Here is a 13818-nt window from a genome sequence, read left to right as displayed (position 1 = left end):
TTTTCGCTCCATATCGATTGCTAAACAAGGTGTTGTCACCCTGTTAAAGGAAGCAGCAACTCTGATCCTGAAAACAGGACCCAAGAAGAGCAAGCAAGCTGCAAGTGAATCAACGACCAAATGCGACGAGATTGAAGCCTGGCTGGACAGCTATGAAACTTAGAGACTGTTATCAGACAAACCAGTCTGAGTCTGCTGTACACCTAAAAGTATCCAAAAGAGACTGTGCCCTGCTACCTGCGTAGCTAAAGATTCAGCGAAGAGGACAGAGCGGACAGGTACTGTTGTGGATCCTATACCGAGGACTGAAGACTTTGTTGCAGCTGTGTGTGGATCCTATTGGGATTGAAGACTTTGTTGCAGTTTGTTGATCATATTGGGGGATTGAAGACATTGCTGAGAGGAGAGCCTTTTATACTGGACACTTCAACATATTGAGTTTCCAAACCAGCCAACCAAAAGTCTAAGCTTCAAGGAACAGTTGAGTATAATTCCAGTTGCATTTTCCTTTCATGGAACTACATTCATTAATTGTAACACATTCACATTGAATTGAAATATTAATTATTTAGTTTGCACACCTTGCGTATGAAACAACTTTTATGGAAATTTGATGAAGTAACTATAAGTAATCTACCTCATATTGTTGTATGAAGAATATATTTTAAAGGTAAACTTGCTATATCCGTACTCTATATACCATTAGTAAGCTTAATGTGATATATTCTAAGATTGTCTGCACCATGGGCAGCAGTGTGGAGTAGTGGTTAGGGCTCTGGACTCTTGACCGGAGGGTTGTGGGTTTAATCCCAGGTGGGGGACACTGCTGCTGTACCCTGAGCAAGGTACTTTACCTTGATTGCTCCAGTAAAAAACCCAACTCTATAAATGTGATATCTTGTAACAATTGTAAGTCGCCCTGGATAAGGGTGTCGGTTAAGAAATAAAAAATAATAATAATTTCAGTTTAGGCTGTGTGTGTATGCGAGTGAGCAATATTTCACAAGCCTGCTAGCTGTTTAGCGCATTAAGGGAGCTTTAAATTGTGTTTCTGTACGAAGAACATTACTTTTCTGATTTCTGTTTAAAATGTATGTACTTAATAAAATACTACTATTGATTAAACATCCCTTGTGTGTATGTGTGTTCAGAGTAAATCCTCGATCTTGTAACACGTTAATTAAATATTTTTATAAGAGAACTAATCACCCTAGAAAAACTAAATTATTAAAAAAAAAAATACTGAATTGTTCTTCCATTGTAGTCAAAGTGTAAGGAATGTCATGAGAACTAAACTCCAAGGCTGAATCCAAGAATGACAGATAATACCAGCACATGACTAAATCCCTCTGAGCCAGAGGGGGGCAGTGTTTCATTATTAATGTAGAAAGAACTAGCGGTCTCTCTTGATGTCGATAAAGTTCGAACAAAACCTTCCAGGTCCATCAGGTAAATTGCAGTTGTGTTTAATGTAGATATAGAATCACTTGACGACAGACGTTCAAAATAATACATGCTTTACGTATTGTAGACCGGCTAGGCTGAGACTACATTATGCAGAATGAATATTATAAATTGATTCTGAATCATGCGGGCACTTGTTTAGAAAACAAATACTGTATTGACACATATTGTTGGATTTCTTAACAGGTGAAAAAGTGTAAGAAATGGAACTGCAAAATTTGCGGGGAAAAGCAATCAATAATAAAGGTAAGCAAAAAAAATATTATAATAATAATAATAATAATAATCACATAGCAATATTTGCATTTTAACCCCAGGGTATCTGTGTGTATCCATCCACATGGCTGTGTTTCATTATCAAAACTACGGTAATTATCATTAAGTTACCCTTTTAGAATGTGGTATGTAGTATCCTCCCAGAATGGACAACTGTTATTACACTGTGTAACAATTTTATTTTTTATTTTTTGTTCCTGGGTAGTAAGTGTTATTTCCTAATTGCTTATGCCTCAAAAGTATAGAAAATGGCTATTATTCCCCACAAACTTTGCTTTTGTGACCAGGACAGTGATATTTTGAAATTTACCTATTTTCCAGAACATTCCAGATAGATTCAGTGCTGAGTAAACTTGGAGTAACTTCTAGAACTTTCTAGAACTTTCCAGTAATATAAATAGTAGTATAAATACAGGGGCCTTAAGCCCACCAGTTCAGTTTAGTTCCAGCTGCCTAAGTGGATACATATCAGCATTTTTCTGAGATGGCATCAAGGTCAAAGGAGACTTCAAAATAGTGGCATTCCTGATGGGTCTCCAAGGCGGTTTTACCAAGTTTCCCTGCTATCTTTGCCTTTGGGACAGCAGGGACACCAAGGCTCACTACCACAGGCGGGACTGGACCGAGTTCTCTGTCGGGAGGAACAACGTCAAGTGGGAGCCACTGGTGGACCCCCGGAAGGTGCTGATGCCACCACTGCACATCAAATTGGGCCTTATGAAACAATTTGTCAGAGCTCTAGATAAGGAGTCGGCAGCCTTCAAGTACCTTCAAGACTTCTTCCCTAAGCTGTCTGAGGCAAAGGTCAAAGCCGGTGTCTTCGTCGGACCACAGATAAAGAAGATCCTGGAGTGCAATGAATTCCCCAAAAAGCTCACTAGTAAGGAGAAAGCGGCTTGGAACAGCTTTGTCGCAGTGGTTCGGGGCTTCCTGGGCAATCACAAGGCCGAAAACTATGTGGAGCTAGTTGAGACTCTGGTGAAGAACTACGGCACAAGGGGCTGTAGGATGTCCCTCAAAGTCCATATCCCTGATGCTCATCTTGATAAATTCAAGAACATGGGAGCGTACTCGGAGGAGCAAGGCGAGCGCTTCCACCAGGATATACTAGACTTTGAACGCCGCTACCAAGGACAGTATAACGAGAACATGATGGGAGACTACATTTGGGGTCTGATTCGTGAAAGTGATTTACAGTATAATCGTAAATCTCAAAAAACTACTTACTTCTAAATCTTTTGTAGTCATTTTTGTATTACTTTAGTATAAATACATGTTAATTTGGATTCATATGTTGTTTTTTTCTGACTTTGTGAACGAAAAGACACAAATTTGCCCGTTTTCTCATTGGAAATAGGTAAATTTCAAAATATCACTGACCTGGTCACAAAAGCAAAATTTGTGGGGAATAATAGCCATTTTCTATACTTTTGAGGCATAAGCAATTAGGAAATAACACTTACTACCCAGGAACAAAAATTGTGTTACATAGTGTTATCAATTGCTGTGTATAGCTGGCTGTTTTGTGAGCTGTTCTTCTATGGAGCATTCAGTTCAGATTAAATTAAACCAAATGAAATCAATAAGTGTCTCTGTCACTACTCCAGAACCGTCTGTGTGCGAAAATGTACGTCCTTATGAGACATGCAGTCAATCTAGAGCATAATGATACTGTACACGTGTTAATAAAGTAACGTTGTATGGAAATATTAACGTATATTTTTTATATTCAGGTTTATGGACGGGTCTGGCGCAGACTGCCGGGGCCATGTACAGAAACTGAATATGATGCAGGGAGAAGCGACTCAGGCAGCTGAAATAAACGCGTGGTAAAACTGTCAAGACGACTAATCACTTACATTGTTAAGGAAGTTGACCAATAATTACATTACATTATTTTGATAACAGTTTATAAAGAAAAAAAAAACTATTTAATTGAAAACTATTACCGCTACTCTGTTTTAATAAAATCGTTTGGTGGAAATTATTTTTTTTGTTGTACAGTGTAAAAAAAAAAAACTGTTTATTTTTTTAAAATGTTTTTCCAAATGAAGTGGACAAGAAGATGAGTTTCCTGAGGAAATCCTACCACAAGATGACTGTTTGAGCATTAACAGTCAACGGGTAGGACATCTCCACTGCAGCTCGTTTATTTTCACAATCATTTGGGGGGCAAAAAATATTATTGCAGTGTTAAAGTAATTCATTCTGTTCATAAATATGTCAGGTCTCACTGTATCCTGTTCTTGGCCTTTGGGAGCCCAGATGAGGCGGTGGAAGTCTTTGTTTTTATTTGTATTTGGTGTTGCATTATGCAATATGTGAGGTTCAGGGAATGCAACTTGATCTATCACTTTTGTATAATTTAAAAAAAGAAATAGAGTGGTTTCATATCCTATAATGTAATCGTTATGTCCCAGTGGAATTCACATCAGTGCCGATGGGGATATGGTGGAGAGTTTCATCTTGACAACTGCTTATCCAGTTGTGATGAAATGGGTAGGACATTCTGCAGCACAAGAATCAGGGTCTGGTTGTACTGTACAAAGTTGAATATATACATAAGATACTGACATGGGTCTGTACTGTTTGCTCTAAATTTACACTTTACAGCCATAGTGCATTTTAATAAGCTGCTAATGTGTTGTTAATATAACTGTTCTTATAGGCTACAGATGCTGTAGCTGGGCTCAGCCGCTGGACTAAGTTCCTGGAGAATAGCCGTGGAGAGCCAGCAGTAGAAGAGGGATTGGTGGATGAAGAGGAGAATGTGTACACAGACAAGGATCACTTTTACACAGAGAAGAGAGTGATCAAGAGGAATCAGAGGTACAAGGTTTTATTATTATTATAATAATAATAATATTTATTATTATTATTATTATTATTATTATTATTATTATTATTATTATTATTATTTCTTTCCTACAAGATTTACTGAACCAACACAAAAAGCATTACCATGAGGTGTCCAATATGCCAGCTTATTAAAAAGATATTTAACTGTCTCTACTTATTTTATAGACCATGGCACCTAATACAAAAAAAAAGCCCTTTGTCCCTGTATTAGTTTTAAATGTTTAAACCTTCAGGATAAACACAAGAAAACAAATTCCACCTGAACAAGCTGTGCCAGCTTGTTGGCAGTTTGCCATGAGTACATTTATGAACGTTCAGAGGTTTTGTAACTGTTTATTTGTGCTGATTGCTTGTGAACTTGATTGAACTGTGTAAACATCAGTGCATTAAAAAAATATAACCTTGTTAAGCTGATGGGCCATTTCCTTTTCCTTTTGCGGTCAGGAATCTGACAGCTAATTCACAATCTAATGTTTCTGCGCTTAAGAGTCTGATTTTTAATCAGTGTCTGTATAGGTCAACAGACACTTAGATAAATTGAAATAGATTCACTAAGCTTTTGTACCATCATTTTTCATTCAAGTAGAAAGGGACAACAAAGTCAAAATTTCTGTTTTAGTCTGAGATACATATTCTAATCCAACAGCTTTTCCTTTACTCCCTCAAAGAATCTAAAACAAGGCATTTGTCCAGATACAGTGATAGTTAATAGTGATTCCTTTTAAAATGTCAGGAAACGTGAAAAAGACTGGAACTCTTGTAATCCATCCCTCGAAGAGTCTGTTAACTCCGATCATTGTGAGTTCGGGACCAGGTGGAAGAAAGCCAGGCAATGGGAGGTAAGAAGGACAAGGGAGAAGACATGTTTGTAAAGGGCAGTTGCGGTTGCGGTAGGGGGGATTAAGAGTTTAAGATTAATTTTCTACATGTATGCTGAACCTGTAAGATGCTTTTACACAAATACCCATATTGATTTGTATGATCAATATGTTCAAAGCAGAAGAAACTTGTATTAATGTATGTTCAGAATATGAACACGATGGTGGTGTTTTATAGGGATGATGTATATTTGTTTTGTTGTAAACCTGTTTCCTGTATATCACAGAACTGGGGAAGACCTTCACCGCAGGATAAAAAAGATCTGACATCTTCGAAAGAAAATGCTGATAAATCTATGATCTTGGGTCAGCCATTGCCTCCTCCTAAAGCTACTGCTAATAAGAAAACCTCTCTGGGACTTAAGGATTCAACCATTCCAGAGTACTGTACAAACAACTCTACTGGGATGACAGCTTCCAAGTGGGAAAGGTTCCTTCCTTCTACCACAAGAGAAGATGAGTCAGGCTTTGCCCCTCAATCAGAAAAAGATCTTCAGCATTCACAAACCTTCCCTCCCTTGGCTTTTTGCAGTGCACTAGACATGCCTTCACAGCTCGAGGGAACAGGATCCTTGACATTAGTAGATAAAACTTTGCAGAGGAAGAAGTTTAAATTAACTGCAGAAGGTGGTTTGGCTAAGGAGTTTCCTCCAACTTGCACACAGCCAACAGCTTCCTTTGTTTCACCCATTGTCTCTACTCAAGCACTTACGGCTGATCCCTTGCAGCCTTCATTCTGCTTGCTGTTCCAGACAGATGAGGACTTTGATGAGACCTTTTAACCTTTGAGTTACTGATGACGATGGCTTAGCTTGTCTAAGTTCAGTGGTTTGTTCTACTGCACCATCAGCATGGTTTGTTCTTCTACAATGTTTAAGCAAAACTCTGATTTAAAAAATATGTATTTGGTATTTCCTGTTCACGTAAGTATGCCTTCAAATAAAATAAATTAAACAATTCAAATTCATAAATTAATCCAAAACAAAGTTTTGCTTCTCAAGCACTGTTTATTTGCAGATAGATAGGACAGAAACATAAAGATCAGAGTATTATATTGAAATTTCCATGTATATAGTTATAATGGGTAATAACCTTTGCCCAGTTTATTTTAATAGTAGCCAAAACATACTTCAGCAAACAAAACTAACAATGTTTAACTTTCGGACATTTGCTTTACACAGTTTAGAAGGACATTACTATTTTGTTAAATGTATTTTTAATTGACATTTTGATAATTCCTTCAGTATTTCTTTAAATTATAGACCAACTTTCCCTCTGCTTTCAAGTCAGTACTTGTAGAATAAAAAGAATACTGACTGTTTGTGCTATACAGTTTTTATTCTCCTTAGGAGGATGTCCTTACATAAACCACTTGTCCCTGTCAGAGCTCGTGATTTACTGGGACATCCTCCTGTGGCAAATGAAAACCGTATAACACAATCAATCAGTCAGTAATGTAATGACGCAACTTGGTATTGCCAGTGTAGTGTGCTGAAGTGGCTACAGGTCAGTGGAATGCAGGAAACACTATTTCTCTGAAGCTCTGGGCAGACAGGCTCATTTCTATTTGCGGGGCGGAGCAGTGGTTTTGGAGTAATGGACGGCGTCCAGTGCTGACCCGATGTCATAGTCCTTGGTTTGGAGGAGCCGAGTCAGCCAGCCACCTTCATCACTGAATCCCATCGACAGCATCTGAGCAAGAGACTCGACCAGGCGTGGGTCTGCGTCTGAAAACAGGCAATACAGCACAGTCAAACCACACCCTAACAAAGTATATCAATACAGCTCACTTTACTGTGTGAGCAAATTAAACTACAATGTAGATATAGAAGGATAGCCTTAGCATCAAAAGTGTAGTTCTGCAGTCTTTCAATGTAATGTTAGATACATAGATGTTCACCCGATGGTCTAATACCTTGGACTATGTACCTTGCCTTTATTATTTTGCTAAACAATTATTTGTACAATATTATAAATATCTTTTCAGACATCCTGATTTAAATCCTTTATACAACGTTATCACCATTTGATTTCATTTACTTGATTGATGGATAATAATGAATGCTTACTTTGTGGCAGGTGTGGGTAAAGAGCAGCCTCTCTCAGCCCGGTGGCGCCCTGGAGGGAGGGGTTTAGGGAGCTGGGCCCCTCGTCTAACTCTTCCATTCTGAGAGACTGCAGCTCTCCGGTCGAGGGGTCTACTTCCTTCGGGGACAGGTGGGTCCACTCCTCATCACAGCCTGGTTCTTTCTGCCCCTGTAGAAACAGCAGCAAAATGATTACAGCTCATGCAAATGTGTTGGAAACACAGCCTTTCATTGTTTAATTATGGTTGGCCGGATAGAACATTTCAATAGTAGAAGAACGGAATCGGGTGCTTTAATTTTATATCTTGGTTTTATTACAATAGAATCAATGTCGATTTAAAAGGTGCACCTTGGAGGCCCCATTGTTGTCTGTTTGTATTCCATCACTCTGCCCGTCTGCTGCCAAGTCGCTGTCCATGGGCTCTGCAGCGCTGCTCGCCCCACCCTTTTCTGTTTTTCCATTGTCTGCAGTAGGGGTTCCATCAAAGGAAGGCTTGGTCGGGGTCACTTTTTCCCTCTTCCCGCCATGCTCCACATCAATGTCAACATCGATGCCTGCAGGAAAAATGACAGCATAGACCAGAGCTTGAAGACCGGACTACATTCTTTGCATGCAATGCAGTAACCTACTTGCTAACAGACATGTGCACCAACTACTAAGCAAACAATGTACAAAAACAAGAATAATAATTTGAATTAGCAGTCACATAGTTCGGATTTATATTGGGTGAATGTCACCCCTGGATAGTTATCCACTGTAATGAACAGGATGTTTATGTGAAATTAAGTCATATGACAAGACTGCTGGAAGATATTTACCCAGCTGGCTCAGCGAAGCTGCCACGCCCTCTCCAATGTTTCTCAGAAAATCCACACTGGCCTGGTTTTCAGAAGCACCTGCTACAAATTGGGGGGGAAAAATATTGGCTCAAGGTAAGCAAATCATTAAATATTAAAGTAGTGCCTGTCTATGAGATAGTAATAGTCTCTCTTGTTAACCTGTGTAAATCCTGTTAACTGAAAGCTACTCTGAAAGAGCCAAATTGCTAAAAGAAGAGCTGTACCAGCAAACCTGCATGGAATATAAATGTTAGGTTTTAACTGGGTTGCCTCACCTGGCTCTCCCGTAGCGTTCTCTTGAGCAGGCTGTGGGCCAGGCTGGCTGCAGTGGGGCCTGTTCTGGGCTCCGGCCCACATGCAGTGGGGAAAGCCATGTCTCATCTTGCGCATCCACTTCCCTCTAGGGAGCCACTGAAAGCAGGAACACAACAACGTCAACACTGGGGAAACAGTCCAAATAAGCTGCTTTAAAACTAAGAAATTCAAAACATCCAACAGATTTATACTCTAAGGAACTTGTCCACAAAACACACTTCGTCAAACAAATTAAATGTGTAACAAAAATACCAATCCTATCCGGCATTATACTTTATTAAACTAAAAAATACTGTTATGAGGTTCTTTTGTTGAATTTAGTCAACACGTTTTATGTTAAAATTAAATGTAAATTAATTGTAAAATGGATTCATTGTACAGCCTTACTAATCATCCCTCTATTGTATTGTATCCGCTTATGCAGATGCAGTATGCAAGTCTCAAGCCGGTTGCAGTTTCTAGGCTAAACTGACTTCTTGCTCTTGAGCAGTTCACCTTGTGACAGATCCTTCAAACTAAAGCCCTCAGACACAGTGTTAATGTGTGGTGGAGCCGCTCCTCACCTCCGACATGTTCTGAAAGGGAGCCCAGATGGGGAGGAGAGGATGCTCCCGATGAAGCCCCTTCGCCTGGCAGGGGGAACACAGGTCATAGTCTGGGCAGACAGTGCACTTGAAGCGTGTGCCCACGACCGGACCCTCGCAGCCATCGCATGTCACCATGGGGTGCACCATGTTAGGGTAGGGCTTAGGTGGAAAAGGGCAGGACCTATCCGTGCCCTGTGCTGCACCGGGTTGAAACTCATGCTTATTCTCTTTCTTCTCTAGGAAAGAAAATCATGGACTGTCAGGTTGATTGAAACGGAATAGAAAATCTGCAAAAGATTTTAAGAGATCTCTCTCTTGTTTATATATATTTATATATATATATATATATATATATATTACACACATATATATAAAATAATTAGAAGGGATGGGCAACCCTGGTTCTAGAGGGCCAGTGTCCCTGCTGTTTTTTGTTCCAACTGTACCCTAAAATTAACTGGACCAATTAAGTGCTTATTAGAAGCTTAAATTGGTCAGTTGGAACAAACACCAGGAGGGACACTGACCCTCCAGGATCAGGGTTCCCCATCCCTGATATATTAAATTAATGATGCTGTACACTGAGCTGCACAGAGATTATGTCGGAGAGTTGGAAATGTCTGGAGCAAGGTAATGTTCTTCAAGGTGGTTTAGAATACATTATACAATACATCTGGCTCTAGGCAGTCTCTAAATTACTGAACTAAAACCCATTTTACATATTTTTGTATACCAATAGTGTGAAGTGTAGTTTAATCACTCTTTTACCAAGTCATCCTGCATTCAGCATTTACAGTTCAGGAGACAGAGAGACACAGATAAGTACAGGCAGTAGTACATCATCTTTTCTCATGAAATAGATGAATATTACTAGCAATACTATATTTACTATAAGTTATGGCTACTTGTGTAAATCATGTATTTTAATATGATGATCATTTATCTGGGATGTTACACTTCACTGTGCATAATATTAGAAGACTTGATCATAGAATGGCTGAGCCTACCTTTAATAAAGATGCGGAAGGTGTCGTCCTTCACACAGGACAGTCCCATCATCAGCTCATCGTCGGAGGAGAACGCGATCATGTCTCCATCCTCATCTGCAAAAAAAATTAAGCATTTCAATTTCAAAAACTCACCACTTGCCCCCTTGTATTGCAGCGATTGCACTTGAATCAGTACATAACGAGCAAGACAAAATAAATTAAACCAAGCCTTTGACATTTCAAATGGCTTCATATTCTTCTTTTCTTAAGTGTCACAGGATTTTGCATACAGGTGTTCAATCATATCAGGTTTCATCCATTTCTACGCAGGTCATCTGAGTTCAGAATAATCTGTCTCTTGTTATCTATGTCTGTCAAGTTTGCATCACATTACAAGACCAGTACTGTTGCATTGAAAAATGCACATTCTAGCTGGGAACCAGGCAAATAATCTGTGTTGGCACCACCATGGACACAACATGATCTCTGGGCTGGCAGATCCTCCGAGATACAGTACATACTTTAGTTTATTCACTTTGTGCCCGCAGGGCCAGCACAGGTACATTGCATACTGCTTCATATAAACTTCTTTGCACTGGCACTTAAACAACCATTAAAAAAATTATAATAATAAAATACATTTCTACCTAGTGTAATAGTGTTACATAATGTAAGACATGTTTTGGCATATGTGTGCATGTGTACAGACAATAAAAGACTGATCAAAGCTGATGAAATCTCTCCAAATGCCTTCTGTAATTTATATTAAGATAAAATTGTAAAAAATATTTGTTTAAGTTTAACTTATATCTACTGAAACCCGGTTTCATAAATTATGAATAAGACTGAACTTGTTTTGCACAAGGCACCTACAGTACAGTAAGAAAACACATGTTAACTCTTAGTTGACCAGCCTTTTAGCTAATAAACTTTATAAAGGTATGTTATAGTGTAACTTCCGTTAAATCTACTTGTTTTTCATAAACATGTACCTTACATTGCATTTTGTACAAAAAGCAGTGGGCATTGGTATTGCAGTGTGAATTTTTTTTTTTTTTTTTAACTAAATAAAATGACTTCTTGTTTACAATGAAATACATGAAAACAGCACGCTTTTACAGGGTACTGATCGGCGAGAAGTGGAAAAGCACATTTTCTCTCAACAAAATGTTACCCACTGTTAGTAGAGCGTAAAACAAGTCAGTGACTCGCTTACAAAACGGTTTAAAATTCAAAGCCTTTGATGCTATACGGAAACTTTGTAACAACTTATGAAAACGTAACCACTGCGTTATATATTTCACAAATTGATACATAATTATAGTTTGTTATTTTTTTATTTCTATAAAACACAAGGAAATATCGTAAAGAGAATCTCCCCCTTTTCTCATTCGCCCAGTGCGTTGTTACACAAACCCAAACTCTTATGTGGTCACCAAAACAGCAGGCTACACGTTTTCAGTTCCGGAATCTACTGTGTCATTCTATATAGTTTCCACCGCATAGTATTCGCAGGTTTTCTTCTTACACGGGCAGCGGGGTGGAAAGTGAAATTTACAGGTGCTATTGATCATGTAAGGGCATGTTAAGCTGTTCCAGTGGACACAATAATTATGTTCTATAAAACGTACGGAATGTACAAATTAAATAAGGTTCTGGAACATTTATGGTCTATTCAGCAATACAGAATACACCCATTTAGGAGATTTCATATTACTGTAAATATTTTACATTTAATCTGTTTCGCTAATTTCCATCTACAAAACTGCATAAATAGACCTCAAAGCTGCTCTATGCATTGTCAATCCAGTTTTGGTTCCCCTCCTCCACACTTACCTTTGTAGTACATACTGAAGTTCACACTCTTCAGACACTGGAACACCTCCGCCACTTTTCTGGACATGTATTCGAAGCTGCTCGAAACCCCTTGATCCACGGTAAACCTGCGAATTTCCCTGTGGGCATCTTCCTTACCAAGGAGATAGGCCTTTACAGTCATCGACATTGTCACTTGTATTACTTTCGCTGCTCGGTTAAGCTAGCCCGGTTCAAAAAGCTGTTGCGCAGCTTGAAATTCTCTCTATGCTGTCACGGGACTCGCCTGTATTGTTTTCAATGCAGTCTGAGACGTTTGTTTCGTCCTCAGCTTACGCTCTGGTTTTGTTGTGTTCGGGTCCGCCTCCCTTTTATATATCCTGGCCAATCAAGATGTCTTCCAGTGTTATTCAGCAAAAAACAAATTAAAGTGGAATAATTGTTTGTTTATTACATAAGGGAGATTCCACTTTCTGTACCAAAAAAAAGCCGATCTGTTGTTGGATGCAAACTACGTTTTTGCAGATTTGTAAACACAAGGGTACCGCAAGGGGATTTGGGATGGACGATGAATGACAAAGCAGATTTTTCTAATGCTCTTCATAGGAGCTGACACTGTTCTATTAATTTATTAGCAGACAATTGTTACAAGATATCACATTATTTTTTACATACAATTACCCATTTATACAGTTGGGTTTTTACTGGAGGATTAAACCCACGATCCTTTAGTCAAGAGTCCAGAGCCCTAACCACTACTCCACACTGCTGCACATTTTTATAAAATAAACATTAAACTAGGACGGAACAAGTTTGCTATCTTAATCAATCCAGTAACATATTCACATAGCAGATAATGATTAAGTACAGAGAACAATTAGTAATGCATTAATTACATTAAGTTACATAAATACAGTATTACATAAATACATACACATTTACATTAACATAGCCATGTATTTATTTTGCAATACATAAATACATACATTTAGTATTTGTTTTTCTTTGACGCTAGCCATGAGTAACAGTACATTGCATTGCCATCTTTTGTTGTTGTTTTTATGTCAAATTAAAGGGACGACTGAAACTTGGATCTAGAAGATCTAACTTTTCTCTGGTGTCCTAAAGTATCTAAAGCAGAAAAGTTGAAAAGGTTGAGATGCATATTAAAGACAAAATGGCCCTGTTTTGTAAAACAGCAAGGGTGATTGTAACTGCTGTGTCATAGGCCTATTTTTTCTTTTATCAGGAATTGGTCAAGAAAATCAAACAAATACGTCATATGTGTCCCTTGGAGCACCCCCTTGATCCCCCCTTGTATGACTTTGATACATATGCGTCATATGGTCACTATGCCCTTTTCCCTACATCACATTCAGACATTAGCTCACAGGTAATAAATGGTTACATACACAGAAGATGACAAATCGTTAACGAAAATTCAGGAGGGTTCTAGAAACTACATATCTAACAAGTAGGCCTACTAGTTGTTTTTTTTTTTTTTTATCAAATCTGCTGCATGATGTAACACAATGCAACCAACCTGTGGACGTCTTATATTATAACCACTTTTTATTTTTACTTTAACTTGTTTGTATTTTTATACAAGTAAAACAATGAATTAATGGCAAGTATGTATTTTTTATTCGTCATTCCTCCTGCCCTCTTCTGTTAAACTGTATGAAAAAATTAGGACCCCACGTTTATT

The 13818-nt window shown here is 38.4% G+C and overlaps 2 protein-coding genes across 3 annotated transcripts; one reads left to right on the top strand and one right to left on the bottom strand.

Annotated features, from left to right (window-relative positions):
• Positions 1–94: 94 nt before the first annotated feature.
• LOC117431758 (MRN complex-interacting protein-like) lies at positions 95–6463 on the top strand. Its single transcript, XM_058996161.1, has 7 exons — positions 95–480; positions 1651–1710; positions 3474–3569; positions 3795–3864; positions 4409–4569; positions 5333–5438; positions 5705–6463. Exons 3-7 carry the CDS (start codon positions 3478–3480, stop codon positions 6257–6259), a joined length of 984 nt encoding a protein of 327 aa, XP_058852144.1. The 5' UTR covers positions 95–480; positions 1651–1710; positions 3474–3477; the 3' UTR covers positions 6260–6463.
• Position 6464: 1 nt separating this feature from the next.
• On the bottom strand, positions 6465–12580 carry LOC117431815 (sequestosome-1-like). Of its 2 annotated transcripts, none has more exons than XM_034053123.3 (8): positions 12132–12580; positions 10314–10409; positions 9283–9542; positions 8680–8815; positions 8384–8461; positions 7914–8119; positions 7547–7733; positions 6465–7204 (listed from the first exon to the last, which is right to left on the bottom strand). In XM_034053123.3, the coding sequence occupies exons 1-8, from the start codon at positions 12298–12300 to the stop codon at positions 7041–7043; spliced, it is 1296 nt and encodes a 431-aa protein (XP_033909014.3). In that variant the 5' UTR covers positions 12301–12580; the 3' UTR covers positions 6465–7040. The 2 variants fall into 2 exon arrangements, with proteins under 2 accessions (XP_033909014.3, XP_033909013.3); XM_034053122.3 differs by having other exon boundaries at positions 8384–8464; positions 12132–12578.
• Positions 12581–13818: the final 1238 nt, after the last annotated feature.

Source organism: Acipenser ruthenus, chromosome 22 (assembly GCF_902713425.1).
Source record: "Acipenser ruthenus chromosome 22, fAciRut3.2 maternal haplotype, whole genome shotgun sequence".
Taxonomy (NCBI): Eukaryota; Metazoa; Chordata; class Actinopteri; order Acipenseriformes; family Acipenseridae; genus Acipenser; species Acipenser ruthenus.
Note: the sequence above shows the minus strand (reverse complement) of the source record. Positions and strands in the feature narration are given on the sequence as shown.

What these genes read in the sequence shown, in the direction of transcription:
- LOC117431758 (XM_058996161.1), top strand. Translation starts at nt 3,478, where the DNA reads ATGGACGGGTCTGGCGCAGACTGCCGGGGCCATGTACAGAAACTGAAT. An exon ending in GTGATCAAGAGGAATCAGAG is followed by an intron (nt 4,570 to 5,332) that starts GTACAAGGTTTT and finishes TTAAAATGTCAG; the next exon opens with GAAACGTGAAAAAGACTGGA. An exon ending in AGAAAGCCAGGCAATGGGAG is followed by an intron (nt 5,439 to 5,704) that starts GTAAGAAGGACA and finishes TGTATATCACAG; the next exon opens with AACTGGGGAAGACCTTCACC.
- LOC117431815 (XM_034053122.3), bottom strand. Translation starts at nt 12,300, where the DNA reads ATGTCGATGACTGTAAAGGCCTATCTCCTTGGTAAGGAAGATGCCCAC. An exon ending in CTTCAGTATGTACTACAAAG is followed by an intron (nt 10,410 to 12,131) that starts GTAAGTGTGGAG and finishes TTTTTTTTGCAG; the next exon opens with ATGAGGATGGAGACATGATC. An exon ending in GAACGCTACGGGAGAGCCAG is followed by an intron (nt 8,465 to 8,679) that starts GTGAGGCAACCC and finishes CCCAATTTGTAG; the next exon opens with CAGGTGCTTCTGAAAACCAG.